The sequence below is a fragment of the Somniosus microcephalus genome, chromosome 16 (assembly GCF_052327205.1).
Source record: "Somniosus microcephalus isolate GS21.2 chromosome 16, FLI_Smic_1.0, whole genome shotgun sequence".
NCBI classification, from domain to species: domain Eukaryota; kingdom Metazoa; phylum Chordata; class Chondrichthyes; order Squaliformes; family Somniosidae; genus Somniosus; species Somniosus microcephalus.
This window is the reverse complement of record NC_141002.1, coordinates 103,275,342-103,288,875: the sequence shown is the minus strand read 5'-3', so window position 1 is coordinate 103,288,875 and position 13,534 is coordinate 103,275,342. Positions and strand designations below refer to the sequence as shown.

Sequence of the window (13,534 nt, the reverse complement as noted above, 5' to 3'; positions counted from 1 at the left end):
AGGGGGAATCGGGGAGAGTGGGAATCGCGGGAGAGGGGGAATCGGGGAGAGGGGGAATCGGGGAGAGGGGGAATCGGGGAGAGTGGGAATCGGGGAATCGGGAGAGAGAGGGAGAATCGGGGAAGGGGATCGAGAGGGAGAATCGGGGAGAGAGGGGAATCGGGGAGAGGGGAATCGGGGGAGAGGGGGAATCGGGGAGAGAGGGGAATCGGGGGAGAGGGGGAATCGGGGAGAGGGGGAATCGGGGAGAGGGGGAATCGGGGAGAGGGGGAATCGGGGAGAGCGGGGAATCGGGGAGAGGGGAATCGGGGAGAGAGGGGGAATCGGGGAGAGAGGGGAATCGGGGAGAGAGGGGAATCGGGGAGGAGAGGGGGAATCGGGGAGAGAGGGGAATCGGGGAGAGAGGGGAATCGGGGAGAGGGGGAATCGGGGAGAGGGGGAATCGGGGAGAGAGGGGAATCGGGGAGAGGGGGAATCGGGGAGAGGGGGAATCGGGGAGAGAGGGGGAATCGGGGAGAGAGGGGGAATCGGGGAGAGGGGGAATCGGGGAGAGGGGAATCGGGGAGAGGGGGAATCGGGAGAGGGGGGAATCGGGAGAGAGGGGAATCGGGGAGAGAGGGGAATCGGGGAGAGGGGGAATCGGGGAGAGGGGGGAATCGGGGAGAGGGGAATCGGGGAGAGGGGGAATCGGGGAGAGGGGGAATCGGGGAGAGGGGGAATCGGGGAGAGAGGGGGAATCGGGGAGAGGGGAATCGGGGAGAGGGGGAATCGGGGAGAGGGGGGAATCGGGGAGAGGGGGAATCGGGGGAGAGGGGGAATCGGGGAGAGGGGGGAATCGGGGAGAGGGGGAATCGGGGAGAGAGGGGGAATCGGGGAGAGGGGGAATCGGGGGAGAGGGGGAATCGGGGAGAGGGGGAATCGGGGATGGAGAGGGGGAATCGGGGAGAGGGGGAATCGGGGGAGAGGGGAATCGGGGAGAGAGGGGGAATCGGGGAGAGAGGGGAATCGGGGAGAGGGGGAATCGGGGAGAGGGGGAATCGGGGAGAGAGGGAATCGGGGAGGAGAGGGGGAATCGGGGAGAGAGGGGAATCGGGGAGAGAGGGGGAATCGGGAGAGAGGGGAATCGGGGAGAGAGGGGAATCGGGGAGAGGGGGAATCGGGAGAGAGGGGAATCGGGGAGAGAGGGGAATCGGGGAGAGGGGAATCGGGGAGAGAGGGGGAATCGGGGAGAGGGGGAATCGGGGAGAGGGGGAATCGGGGAGAGGGGAATCGGGAGAGGGGGAATCGGGGAGAGAGGGGGAATCGGGGAGAGGGAATCGGGGAGAGGGGGAATCGGGGAGAGAGGGGAATCGGGGAGAGGGGAATCGGGGAGAGGGGGGAATCGGGAGAGGGGAATCGGGGAGAGGGGGGAATCGGGGAGAGGGGGGAATCGGGGAGAGAGGGGGAATCGGGGAGAGGGGGAATCGGGGAGAGGGGGGAATCGGGGAGAGGGGGAATCGGGGAGAGGGGGAATCGGGGGAGAGGGGGAATCGGGGAGAGGGGGAATCGGGGAGAGGGGGAATCGGGGAGAGGGGGAATCGGGGAGAGGGGGAATCGGGTGAGAGGGGGAATCGGGGAGAGGGGGAATCGGGGAGAGGGGGAATCGGGGAGAGAGGGGGGAATCGGGGAGAGAGGGGGAATCGGGGAGAGGGGGAATCGGGGAGAGAGGGGGAATCGGGAGAGAGGGGGGAATCGGGGAGAGGGGGAATCGGGGAGAGGGGGAATCGGGGAGAGAGGGGAATCGGGGAGAGGAGGAATCGGGGAGAGGGGGAATCGGGGAGAGAGGGGGAATCGGGGAGAGAGGGGAATCGGGGAGAGGGGGGAATCGGGGAGAGAGGGGGAATCGGGAGAGAGGGGAATCGGGGAGAGAGGGGAATCGGGAGAGAGGGGAATCGGGGAGAGGGGGAATCGGGGAGAGGGGGAATCGGGAGAGAGGGGGGGGAATCGGGGAGAGGGGGGAATCGGGGAGAGGGGGGAATCGGGGAGAGGGGAATCGGGGAGAGGGGGAATCGGGGAGAGAGGGGAATCGGGGGAGAGAGGGGGAATCGGGGTGAGAGGGGGAATCGGGGAGAGGGGGAATCGGGGTGAGAGGGGGAATCGGGGAGAGAGGGGAATCGGGGAGAGAGGGGGAATCGGGGAGAGAGGGGAATCGGGGAGAGGGGAATCGGGGAGAGGGGGAATCGGGGAGAGAGGGGGAATCGGGGAGAGAGGGGGAATCGGGGAGAGGGGGAATCGGGGAGAGGAGGGGAATCGGGGAGAGAGGGGAATCGGGGAGAGGGGAATCGGGGAGAGAGGGGGAATCGGGGAGAGAGGGGAATCGGGGAGAGGGGGAATCGGGGAGAGGGGGAATCGGGAGAGAGAGGGGAATCGGGGAGAGGGGGAATCGGGGAGAGAGGGGAATCGGGGAGAGGGGGGAATCGGGGAGAGAGGGGGAATCGGGGAGAGGGGGGAATCGGGGAGAGAGGGGAATCGGGGAGAGGGGGGAATCGGGGAGAGAGGGGAATCGGGGAGAGGGGGAATCGGGGAGAGAGGGGAATCGGGGAGAGGGGGAATCGGGGAGAGGGGGAATCGGGGAGAGGGGGAATCGGGGAGAGAGGGGAATCGGGGAGAGGGGGAATCGGGGAGAGGGGGAATCGGGGAGAGGGGGAATCGGGGAGAGTGGGGAATCGGGGAGAGGGGGAATCGGGGAGAGGGGGAATCGGGGAGAGGGGGAATCGGGGAGTGGGGGAATCGGGGAGAGGGGGAATCGGGGAGAGTGGGGAATCGGGGAGAGGGGGAATCGGGGAGAGGGGGAATCGGGGAGAGAGGGGAATCGGGGAGTGGGGGAATCGGGGAGAGGGGGAATCGGGGAGAGGGGGAATCGGGGGAATCGGGGAGAGGGGGAATCGGGGAGAGGGGGAATCGGGGAGAGGGGGAATCGGGGAGAGGGGGAATCGGGGAGAGGGGGAATCGGGGAGAGGGGGGAATCGGGGAGAGGGGGGAATCGGGGAGAGGGGGAATCGGGGAGAGGGGGGAATCGGGGAGAGGGGGAATCGGGGAGAGAGGGGAATCGGGGAGAGAGGGAAATCGGGGAGAGGGGGAATCGGGGAGAGGGGGGAATCGGGGAGAGGGGGAATCGGGGAGAGGGGGGAATTGGGGAGAGAGGGGAATCGGGGAGAGGGGGAATCGGGGAGAGGGGGAATCGGGGAGAGGGGGAATCGGGGAGAGTGGGAAATCGGGGAGAGAGGGGAATCGGGGAATCGGGGAGAGGGGGAAATCGGGGAATCGGGGAGAGGGGGAATCGGGGAGAGTGGGAAATTGGGGAGAGGGGGAATCGGGGAGAGGAGGGAATCGGGGAGAGGGGGGAATCGGGAAGGGGGAATCGGGGAGTGAGGGGGAATTGGGGAGAGGGGGAATCGGGGAGAGGAGGGAATCGGGGAGAGGGGGGAATCGGGAAGGGGGAATCGGGGAGTGAGGGGGAATTGGGGAGAGGGGGAATCGGGGAGAGGGGGGAATCGGGGAGAGGGGGGAATCGGGAAGGGGGAATCGGGGAGAGGGGGAATCAGGGAGAGTGGGAATCGGGGAGAGTGGGGAATCGGGGAGAGAGGGAAATCGGGGAGAGGGGGAATCGGGGAGAGGGGGAATCGGGGAATCGGGGAGAGAGGGGGAATCAGGGAGAGAGTGGAATCGGGGAGAGGGGGAATCGGGGAATCGGAGAGAGGGGGAAATCGGGGAGAGGCGGAATTAGGGGAGAGTGGGGAATCAGGGAATCAGAGAGAGGGGGAATCGGGGAGAGAGTGGAATCGGGGAGAGGAGGAATCGGGGAATCGGGGAGAGAGGGGGAATCAGGGAGAGAGTGGAGTTGGGGAGAGGGGGAATCGGGGAATCAGGGAGAGGGGGAATCGGGGAGAGGGGGAATCGGGGAGAGGGGGGAATCAGGGAATCGGAGAGAGGGGGAATCGGGGAGAGAGGGGGAATCAGGGAGAGAGTGGAATCGGGGAGAGGGGGAATCGGGGAATCGGAGAGAGGGGGAATCGGGGAGAGGGGGAATCGGGGAGAGGGGGAATCGGGGAATCGGAGAGAGGGGGAATCGGGGAGAGGAGGAATCAGGGAGAGAGGGGAATCGGGGAGAGGAGGAATCAGGGAGAGAGGGGGAATCGGGGAGAGGAGGAATCGGGGAGAGGGGAAATCGGGGAGAGGAGGAATCGGGGAGAGGGGAAATCGGGAAGGGGCGAATCGGGGAGAGGAGGAATCGGGGAGAGAGGGGAATTGGGGAGAGGGGGAATCGGGAAGGGGGAATCGGGGAGAGGAGGAATCGGGGGAATCGGGGAGAGGGGGAATCGGGGAGAGGGGGAATCGGGGAGAGTGGAATCGGGGAGAGGGGGAATTGTGGAGAGGGGGAATCGGGGAGAGGGGGGAATCGGGGAGAGTGGGGAATCGGGGAGAGGGGGAATCGGGGAGGGGGTGAATAGAGATGCCTGTGGGGTCGGGGGAAGTCCTCCAGTTCCTCCTGGCCCCAATAGCAAGAGATTATTTTATTAATGTTTTAATCTATTTGTGGGGGAGACCAAATCTAGGGGCCATAAATATAAGATAGTCACTAATAAATCCAATCGGGAACTTCTTTACCCAGAGAATGTGGAATGTGGAGTGGTTGAGGCGAATAGCAGAGATGCATTTAAGGGGAAGCTGAATAAACACACGAGGGAGAAAGGAATAGAAGGATTCGGACCAGCATTTATTGCCCATCACTAATTGCCCGTGAGAAGGTGGTGGTGAGCTGCCTTCTTGAACCACAGATGGCAGTTCAGAGCCAACCACATTACTGTGGGTCTGGAGTCACAGATTTCCTTCCCTAAAGGACATTAGTGAACCAACAATCCGGTAGTTTCATGGTCCCCATTACTGACACTAGTTTTTCATTCCAGATTTATTTAATTAACTGAATTTAAATTCACCAGCTGCTGTGGTGATCATTAGTCCAGGCCTCTGGATTATTAGCCCAGTAACATCACCACTATGTTATGGTACCCCTATGCTGATGGGATGAGATGATGAGTGTATTGATTTCTTTGTGGGTTCAATGACGAGACATTTATGAAAGAGAATGACTTTTAATCTAAAGCTTGTTCAACTCTTTTATACAGCTTTTACAGGAGACACGATGCTTGTGATGCATCTAGAACGAAACTGAAACTAAAACTAACTGCCTTGCTTGTCTCGGTCACATGACCTCTGCTGGTCAGGCACAAGCAATCAATACATGCAAACATGCTGTTAAGGCATCATAATCGAACAGGCAAATACCATCTCTATTTGCTGATATCATTACATCGCCTTTTCTTAAAACAAAAGTATTTTACTTTTAACTAACAACATGTTTTCTTTGTATTAATCTGCATTTTAACTGTAACACTTAATGAATTTACATTATCATTATCATGATCAAGGTTTTTTAACCTTGCTTTGTGTGTTCACATGAAATATGTCAATACACTAGAACTTGAAGAAAGAATAAGATAACATTACTTCCTTCTATAACAATAGTCCTTAAATTTGCTCAATGAGTCTCTCAGGAGGCTTCACGTGTCTTGAGGATTTTCTGATTGACTGTCCTTGAATCTGAGTTGTTGCCTCAGATGATTGGTTCTCAGCTGTGTGATCAGGTTGTTCAACAGTATCAGTCTCTTGACCTGCTGTGGCTGGTCCCATGAGAAGATCTCGATGATTTCTTCTCAGAACAGCACCCTCATCTGTCTGAATGGTGTATGATCTTGGTTGAACTTCACTCAGGACAGTTCCCTTCTGAGTCCATGTGTTTGTTTTGTCTTTCAACCTTACTTGGTCACCAGTGTGGAGTTCAGGTAGGTTTTGTGTTCCTCTGTCATAGTAATACTTTTGCTTTTCTTTCTGTTGCTCTTTGAACTTCCTCACTTTCTCCCCCTCTTTTGTTTTCAGGAGGTTCTCCGGGATGGGTAGGTTTGACCTTAGCCGACGCCCCATCAGGAGTTGGGCTGGTGACTTACCACACTCGAGCGGCGTTGTGCGGTATACAAGCATGCTTTGGTAGAAGTCAGTTCCACTGTCTTTTGCCTTGTACTTCAGTCTTTTCACTGTGTTTGCGGGCTCTCCTGGGTCAACAGCTCTGGACAACGTGTCTGCTGTATACCTCAGCTTACCCGGTGTGTACGCAACATTCAGTTCATCATAGACTGTCTCTCCTTCGCTTTCCACAATGAGGACTCTCTTTACCAGGTTCAGTCTCTCACAGGCTTTTAAACCTAGTATGGCTTGCACATCCTTTGGCACCACGATTAATGCTAGCGTGTGGTCTCTGTCCTTGTGTGTCGCTTTGACAATGCATCTTCCTTTCACTGGTATATCAGTACCTGAGTATCCTGTCACTTTCACTTTGATTCCATGTATCTTTGGTCTGGGTCTAATTTTCTTAAAATCAGTCTCTGATATCACATTAACTTGTGCTCCAGTATCCAATTTAAATGGAATGTGTGTGTCATTCACTTTTAATGTCAACATCCAGTCTCTTTCTTCTTTTTTGTTTTCAGACACAACATCTATATTGAACTCCTCTATGTCGCTTTCATCTACTGCATGGACCTTGCTTTGTTGCACTTGGTTCTTGCAGCAACGGGCATAATGGTTGTTTTTGTTGCAACTATTGCATGTTTTACCATATGCTGGACACTTTTTTGGTGGATGCTGTGTACCGCATCAACTACATGTCTTTCGATTGTCCCTTTCATTTTCGTTCACTGGCCACGCCTCTTTTTTCACATTGGCGCTCGTTTTGTTAAACGGTTTGTATCCGTTCTTTCTCACTGCATCCACATTGCAGCTATTGTCACTGAACAGCTCCTTTGCCTGCAACTTCACAGTCTCTGTAGCCCTACACAGTGCTATGGCTTTTCCCAGGTCTAGATCTTGCTCTCTTAGCAGTCTTTCCCTTAGACCATTATCTGGAATACCACACACCAGTCTGTCTTTTATCAGCGAGTCTGTCAGTCCCCCAAATTCACATGTTTTGCTTTGGTTTCTCAGTTCAGTCACATACTGATCAATAGTCTCACCCGTTTTCTGAACACATGTGAAAAATCTGTGCCTCTCAAACGTCACGTTACGTTTAGGTATGCAGTAGGCCTCAAACTGTTCCATTATTTTATCTAGCTTCATTTTGTCTCCATCAACAGCGAATGTGAAGTTATTATACACCTCCAGCGCTTCATCACCCACGACATGTAAGAACACTGACGATTTCTTATTATCACTTTTCTCGTCAGTTCCGATTGCTGATAAAAACAACTCCAAATGTTGTTTGAATCTCCTCCAATTTTCAGCCACATTACCTGTCATCTGAAGCTTCACCGGTGGGAGTAAACCTTCCATTTTTCACTTCGTTAGCTATTCTCTAATGGTAAGTAACGATGTTCTCTTTTGGCTTGCTAATTTGTGGAGAGCTGATTTAACTTCAGATTTTTTCTCTTCATCTCTTTCAGCCACTTCTGACACCATGTATTGATTTCTTTGTGGGTTCAATGACGAGACATTTATGAAAGAGAATGACTTTTAATCTAAAGCTTGTTCAACTCTTTTATACAGCTTTTACAGGAGACACGATGCTTGTGATGCATCTAGAATGAAACTGAAACTAAAACTAACTGCCTTGCTTGTCTCGGTCACATGACCTCTGCTGGTCAGGCACAAGCAATCAATACATGCAAACATGCTATTAAGGCATCATAATCGAACAGGCAAATACCATCTCTATTTGCTGATATCATTACAATGAGGGGTGTGGAGCATAAACACCAGCATGAACCTGTTGGGCCGAATGGCCTGTGTCTGTGCTGCACACTCGCTGTAGTCGCTGCTGAATAATCCCTGCGTGGGACAGAGCTGCTCAGTGGTAACTCATTTTGTAACGGGATCCTTCAACAGCCATTGGGCTCCACATTCACATTCAAGGGGTCTTTCGCCTGTTTTAGGCATCTGCTCAGGGCAGTGAGATGGTAACAGGAAGACCATAAATTTAAGATAATCACAAAAGGAATTATTTTACACGGGGCTGGGTAGAATGCAGAAATCATTGTCACAAACCGCTATTGAGCAGAGTCCATGGATTTTCCGTGCTGGCAGCAAAGGACAGGTTTCAAGTTAAATCACTTTCTTCCCAATCTCTACAAGTTCAAAGCATTTAATTTTATTATTTTACCAAATGTTTTCTCTATCCTTTAGGGACCTGCACTTTCGGAGTCCCTCTGGAAAGTTGGCAACCTGGCTCCAACACAAGCAGGAACCCCACCTTTCAGGAAATATTTCTTCCTTCGCAGTATTACACCTTTAATCCGGTAAGAGTCAGCCCAAGTCCCAGAGTCAGTCCCAGAGTCCCAGAGTCAGTCCCAGAGTCCCAGAGTCAGTCCCAGAGTCCCAGAGTCAGCCCAAGTCCCAGAGTCAGCCCGAGTCCCAGAGTCAGTTCCAGAGTCCCAGAGTCAGTCCCAGAGTCCCAGAGTCAGTCCCAGAGTCAGCCCGAGTTCCAGAGTCAGTCCCAGAGTCAGTCCCAGAGTCCCAGAGTCAGTCCCAGAGTCAGTCCCAGAGTCAGTCCCAGAGTCAGTCCCAGAGTCCCAGAGTCAGTCCCAGAGTCCCAGAGTCCCAGAGTCAGCCCGAGTCCCAGAGTCAGTCCCAGAGTCAGCCCGACTCCCAGAGTCAGTCCCAGAGTCCCAGAGTCCCAGAGTCAGTCCCAGAGTCCCAGAGTCAGCCCGAGTCCCAGAGTCAGTCCCAGAGTCCCAGAGTCCCAGAGTCAGCCCGAGTCCCAGAGTCAGTCCCAGAGTCAGCCCGACTCCCAGAGTCAGTCCCAGAGTCCCAGAGTCAGCCCGAGTCCCAGAGTCCCAGAGTCAGCCCGAGTCCCAGAGTCAGTCCCAGAGTCAGTCCCAGAGTCCCAGAGTCAGTCCCAGAGTCCCAGAGTCAGTCCGAGTCCCAGAGTCAGTCCCAGAGTCAGTGCCAGAGTCCCAGAGTCAGTGCCAGAGTCCCAGAGTCAGTCCCAGAGTCAGTCCGAGTCCCAGAGTCAGTCCCAGAGTCAGTCCGAGTCCCAGAGTCAGTCCCAGAGTCAGTCCCAGAGTCAGTCCCAGAGTCCCAGAGTCAGGGATCCAAGATGTGAGGGAGGACTAGACAGAGACCTTCAGCTTGGAAACAAAGCACCTGAGAGGGAGAGAGAGAAAGAGAGAGTGAGAGAGAAAGAGAGAGAGAAAGAGTGAAAGAGAAAGAGAGAGAAAGTCAGAGAAAGAGAGAGAAAGAGAGAGAGAGAGATAAAGAGAGAGTGAGAGAGAGAGAGAGAGAGAGAAATAGAGAAAAAGAAAGAAAACTTCTATTTCTACAACACCTTTTACGACCTCGGGGCATCCCAAAGCGCTTTACAGCCAATGAAGTACTTTTTGAAGTGTAGTCACTGTTGTAATGTAGGAAACGCGGCAGCTAATTTGCGCACAGCAAGCTCCCACAAACAGCAATGAGAAAATGACCAGATAATCTGTTTTAGTGATGTTGGTTGAGGGATAAAGATTGACCAGGACACTGGGGAGAACTCCCCTGCTCCTCTTTGAATAGAGCCTCGGGATCTTTTACATCCTCCTGAGAGTGCAGACGGGGCCTCGGTTTAATGTCTCATCCGAAAGACGCCACCTCCGACAGTGCAGCACTTCCTCAGTACTGCCCCTCCGACAGTGCAGCACTTCCTCAGTACTGCCCCTCCGACAGTGCAGCACTTCCTCAGTACCGCCCCTCCGACAGTGCGGCGCTCCCTCAGTACTGCCCCTCCGACAGTGCAGCGCTCCTTCAGTACTGCCCCTCCGACAGTGCAGCGCTCCCTCAGTACTGCCCCTCCGACAGTCCAGCACTCCCTCAGTACTGCCCCTCCGACAGTCCAGCATTCCCTCAGTACTGCCCCTCGGACAGTGCAACGCTCCCTCAGTACTGCACTGGAGTGTCGGCCTGGATTATGTGCTCGCGTGACTGGAGTTGGGGTTTGCCATGAGCTTCTGACTCAGAGGCGAGAGTGTGACACCCACTGAGCCAAGGCTGCCATTACAACAATGACTTCACTTTTTAAAAAATTTACTTAATTGGCTGTGAAGCACTTTGGGATTTCCCTCCTATGATCTAGGCACAGTCTGAATGTCCCTTGGATGAAATCCTTTATGTAATTGTATTCTGTTAATTCACTGTTAGGTGAATGCGGCAGTTTCATTACTATTATCACTATTGTTATTCCAGTGTGGTCACTCGATGAGCGCTGACTGTGTGTGCAGCTCCGGTTACTCTCCGCTGCCTGACTTTGGTCCCACTTTACCTCCAGACTACATGATCAGAGGCTTCAACAGTGACAAGAGTAAGGATATTCCTATCAGAAAACACAACACAGGCATCACCATGCGGGCGACGGTGTCATAAGAACATAAGAATTAGGAGCAGGAGTCGGCCACACGGCTCCTCTAGCCTGCTCCGCCATTCAATAAGATCATGGCTGATCATCAACCTCAACTCCACCTTCCTGCCCAATCCCCATATCCCTTGATTCCCCATGAGTCCAAAAATCTATCGCTCTCAGCCTTGAATATACTCAAGACTCAGCACCCACAGCCCTCTGGGGCAGAGAATTCCAAAGATTCACAAACCTCCGAGTGAAGAAATTCCTCCTCATCTCGGTCTTAAATGGCCGACCCCTTATCCTGAGACTATGCCCCCTAGTTCTAGACTCTCCAGCCAGGGGAAACATCCTCTCAGCATCAACCCTGTCAATCCCCCTCAGAATCTTGTATGTTTCAATGAGATCACCTCTCCGTGGAACCCTGAATTCAACTCTCTCTCTCTCGGTAATCTTCTGTTGCAGGAAAGAGGAAGGTGAGGCTCTTCCAGTTCCTCTTTGAGATGTTGGAAGACCCAGGGATGAGGCACTGCATCTGGTGGATTCAGCCGCCCGGAGGGGTCTTCCAGTTCTCTTCCCAAAATAAGGAAAAGCTGGCCGAGATCTGGGGCAGAAGGAAAGGCAACAGGAAGACCATGACCTACCAGAAGATGGCGCGAGCTTTGAGGAACTATTCTCGGACCGGCGAGATCACCAAGGTGAAACGGAAGCTCACCTACCAGTTCAACCAGCAGATCGTCAACAGGCTACGGGGAGGCACTCGGAGACCCTTCAATTACTCCTTGATCAATTGAGCTCTTTTGCGAGAGGCTCACTCACCTCAGGGAGCCAGTGCACCCAGGAGCCTCTCGAGTTACCCTGCCACTTTTCTAATGTTGAAAGGCGCTGTATAAATGCAAGGTCTCTTTTGTTTTTTTTCTTATTCTTTTTAAGATTATGGAGCGTTTTGGTAGAGTGAGTAGGGAAAGATTGTCTCCCCTGGTTGGGGAGATGGCAGGCTGACGCTGAGAGAGAGTGAGGAGAGAGGTTTGGAGAAATGCCTTCACACGGAGGTTTGCCGAGCATGGAATGCTTTGCCACAACTGGCAAATGAGGGGAAATTGGATAAATATTTGAAGCAGAGGGGTACGGAGTGAGAGCAGGGCAGTACTGAGGGAGTGCTGCACTGTCGGAGGGGCCGTCTTTCAAATGAGACGTTAAACCGAGGCCCCCCGTCTGCCCTCCCAGGTGGACGTAAAAGATCCCATGGCACTATTTCGAAGAAGAGCAGGGGAGTTCCTCCCCGGTGTCCTGACAAAAATTTATCCCTCAAACAATATCACTAAAAGAGATGATCTGGCCATTATCACATTGCCGTTTATGGGAGCTTGCTGTGCACAATTTGGCTGCTGCGATTCCTACATTACAACAGTGACTACACTTCAAAAGTCCGTTCTTGTTCTTTCTCACTTTCTTTCTACAAGTGAACCTCTCATGGCATTGCTCATGTTAAGGCACAAGATGCTATATTTTATACAATAACAACAACAACTTGCATTTATATAGCGCTTTTAACATAATAAAACTTCCCAAGGCACTTATAAGGAAATAAGTGCAAGTGCTTTATTTTCTTTTAGGATTACTTCAGATTGCTATCGCAAAGAGTTGGTGCAGACCCGAATGGCCAAATGGCCTCCTTCTGTGCTGGAAACGCCCGTTGGTTTCGAGCACAAAAAGCCCTTTGCATTGACAGGAAAGTGGCAGTCTAATGGAGCCTTAGCGGCTTCGGGTGCAGGTTTCTCAGGTACGACTGTTTACACTCAAGAGATAGATGCGCACAGAGTTCATCGTCCGTATGGCAAACAATGAGTAACAGGCGCCTGATGTACAGGATACGTTCCCCATTCCCACGGACCCAGCGACAAGCTGCACTCGAGGAGGCGTGGGTCAGAGAGGAGACCATTCTTTCCCCAGCCTGTGCTCCCTTTGTGCTTTGTTAAGATCTCAGCCGCGGCTCAGTGGGAAGCACTCTGAAGTTTTTGGGTTCAAGTCGCACTCCGCAGTCCCGGTTATAACTGGGGGTGAGCATGAGGCCACTGGACTGCTATGAAGCTCGCCCCCAATTCATTGACGTGAGGCCCGAGCCATTTTAACTCCCGGGCCTCGATTAAATAAGGTAGCCCTGGCTCCCGCACGAACCAATCGCCAATCGTGTAGTGTTGTGGGGGGGTGGAGTGGGAGTTGAAGGGGCGGGGGGTGCAGGAGGACCAAAGGAATCGATCCCCAGCAAGATAGTGAATGGGAGGGAGGGTCCGAGGCGATTGCAGGAAGCCTGGGCAGGGGTGGCGCAAAGACTCAGTGTGGGGCCCACGGGGAAAGCGTCAAGTGAACTGTGACTTCCCAGCCCTTTTCCCAGCCCGGTCCTCCCGCGCAGCTCCGCGATTCCTTGGCGAGGCCGATACCAGGCGCTGAACTCACCCCCCGCAGGGAGTAAAGATAGCGCCGGGAGTCTGATTGACGTCATCAAGAACTCCCAAAGCTTTTAAACCTCAGGGCAGGCCCTCATCAGCTTGGGACGGGGGCCTCACAGGCTGCCCGAAAAACGTGCCAGTTAAAAATGCACTGGGCGCGAGAGCAGCGCGGATCGGGGTTAGCGGCACGCTGCCGATATTTGAAGCCCTTGGCAGGAGGGGATTCCATATCAGGGACTCAAAGATTAACGCACCCGAACCAATTATAACCGGGCTGACCTCAGCGCCTGAATTTCACCGCACAAAGCCCCGCGCCGGGACTGATGCGTCGCAGCATTCCGCCCCCTGGGTTTTATTTTACATTGAACGCAGTTGTAAGGAAATGAGGAATCAAGGACAATCTGCCTATTTCTCCGCTGCACCGGCTAAACGGGAAAACACAATCAATACCTTCGCAAAGGCGAGTTTCACAGTAAAAGGTTATCAAGGTTAAAAAAATATATATATACTGCAAATGTTGGAAATGGGTCTGAAAAGAGAAAAGGCGCATGGTTGTTGTGGGTGTAAAACTGGTGTTTCCGCACCCCAAAATGTGAGCAAGGAGCAACTTTACGAACCGGTGCTCCCAGGG

At 53.9% G+C, this 13,534-nt stretch overlaps 1 protein-coding gene across 1 annotated transcript in view; it reads left to right on the top strand.

The window, feature by feature from the left end:
• The window catches only part of LOC147106447 (transcription factor Spi-B-like), a 36,098-nt gene extending 23,465 nt beyond the window's left edge, over positions 1–12,633 (top strand). Inside the window, exons 3-5 of the mRNA XM_086009733.1 lie at positions 8,272–8,384; positions 10,303–10,417; positions 10,919–12,633. Of these exons, the coding sequence (XP_085865859.1) occupies positions 8,272–8,384; positions 10,303–10,417; positions 10,919–11,247 (557 nt within the window). The 3' untranslated portion in view covers positions 11,248–12,633. The remainder of the gene's footprint in view (positions 1–8,271; positions 8,385–10,302; positions 10,418–10,918) is intronic.
• The last annotated feature ends 901 nt before the right edge of the window (positions 12,634–13,534 follow it).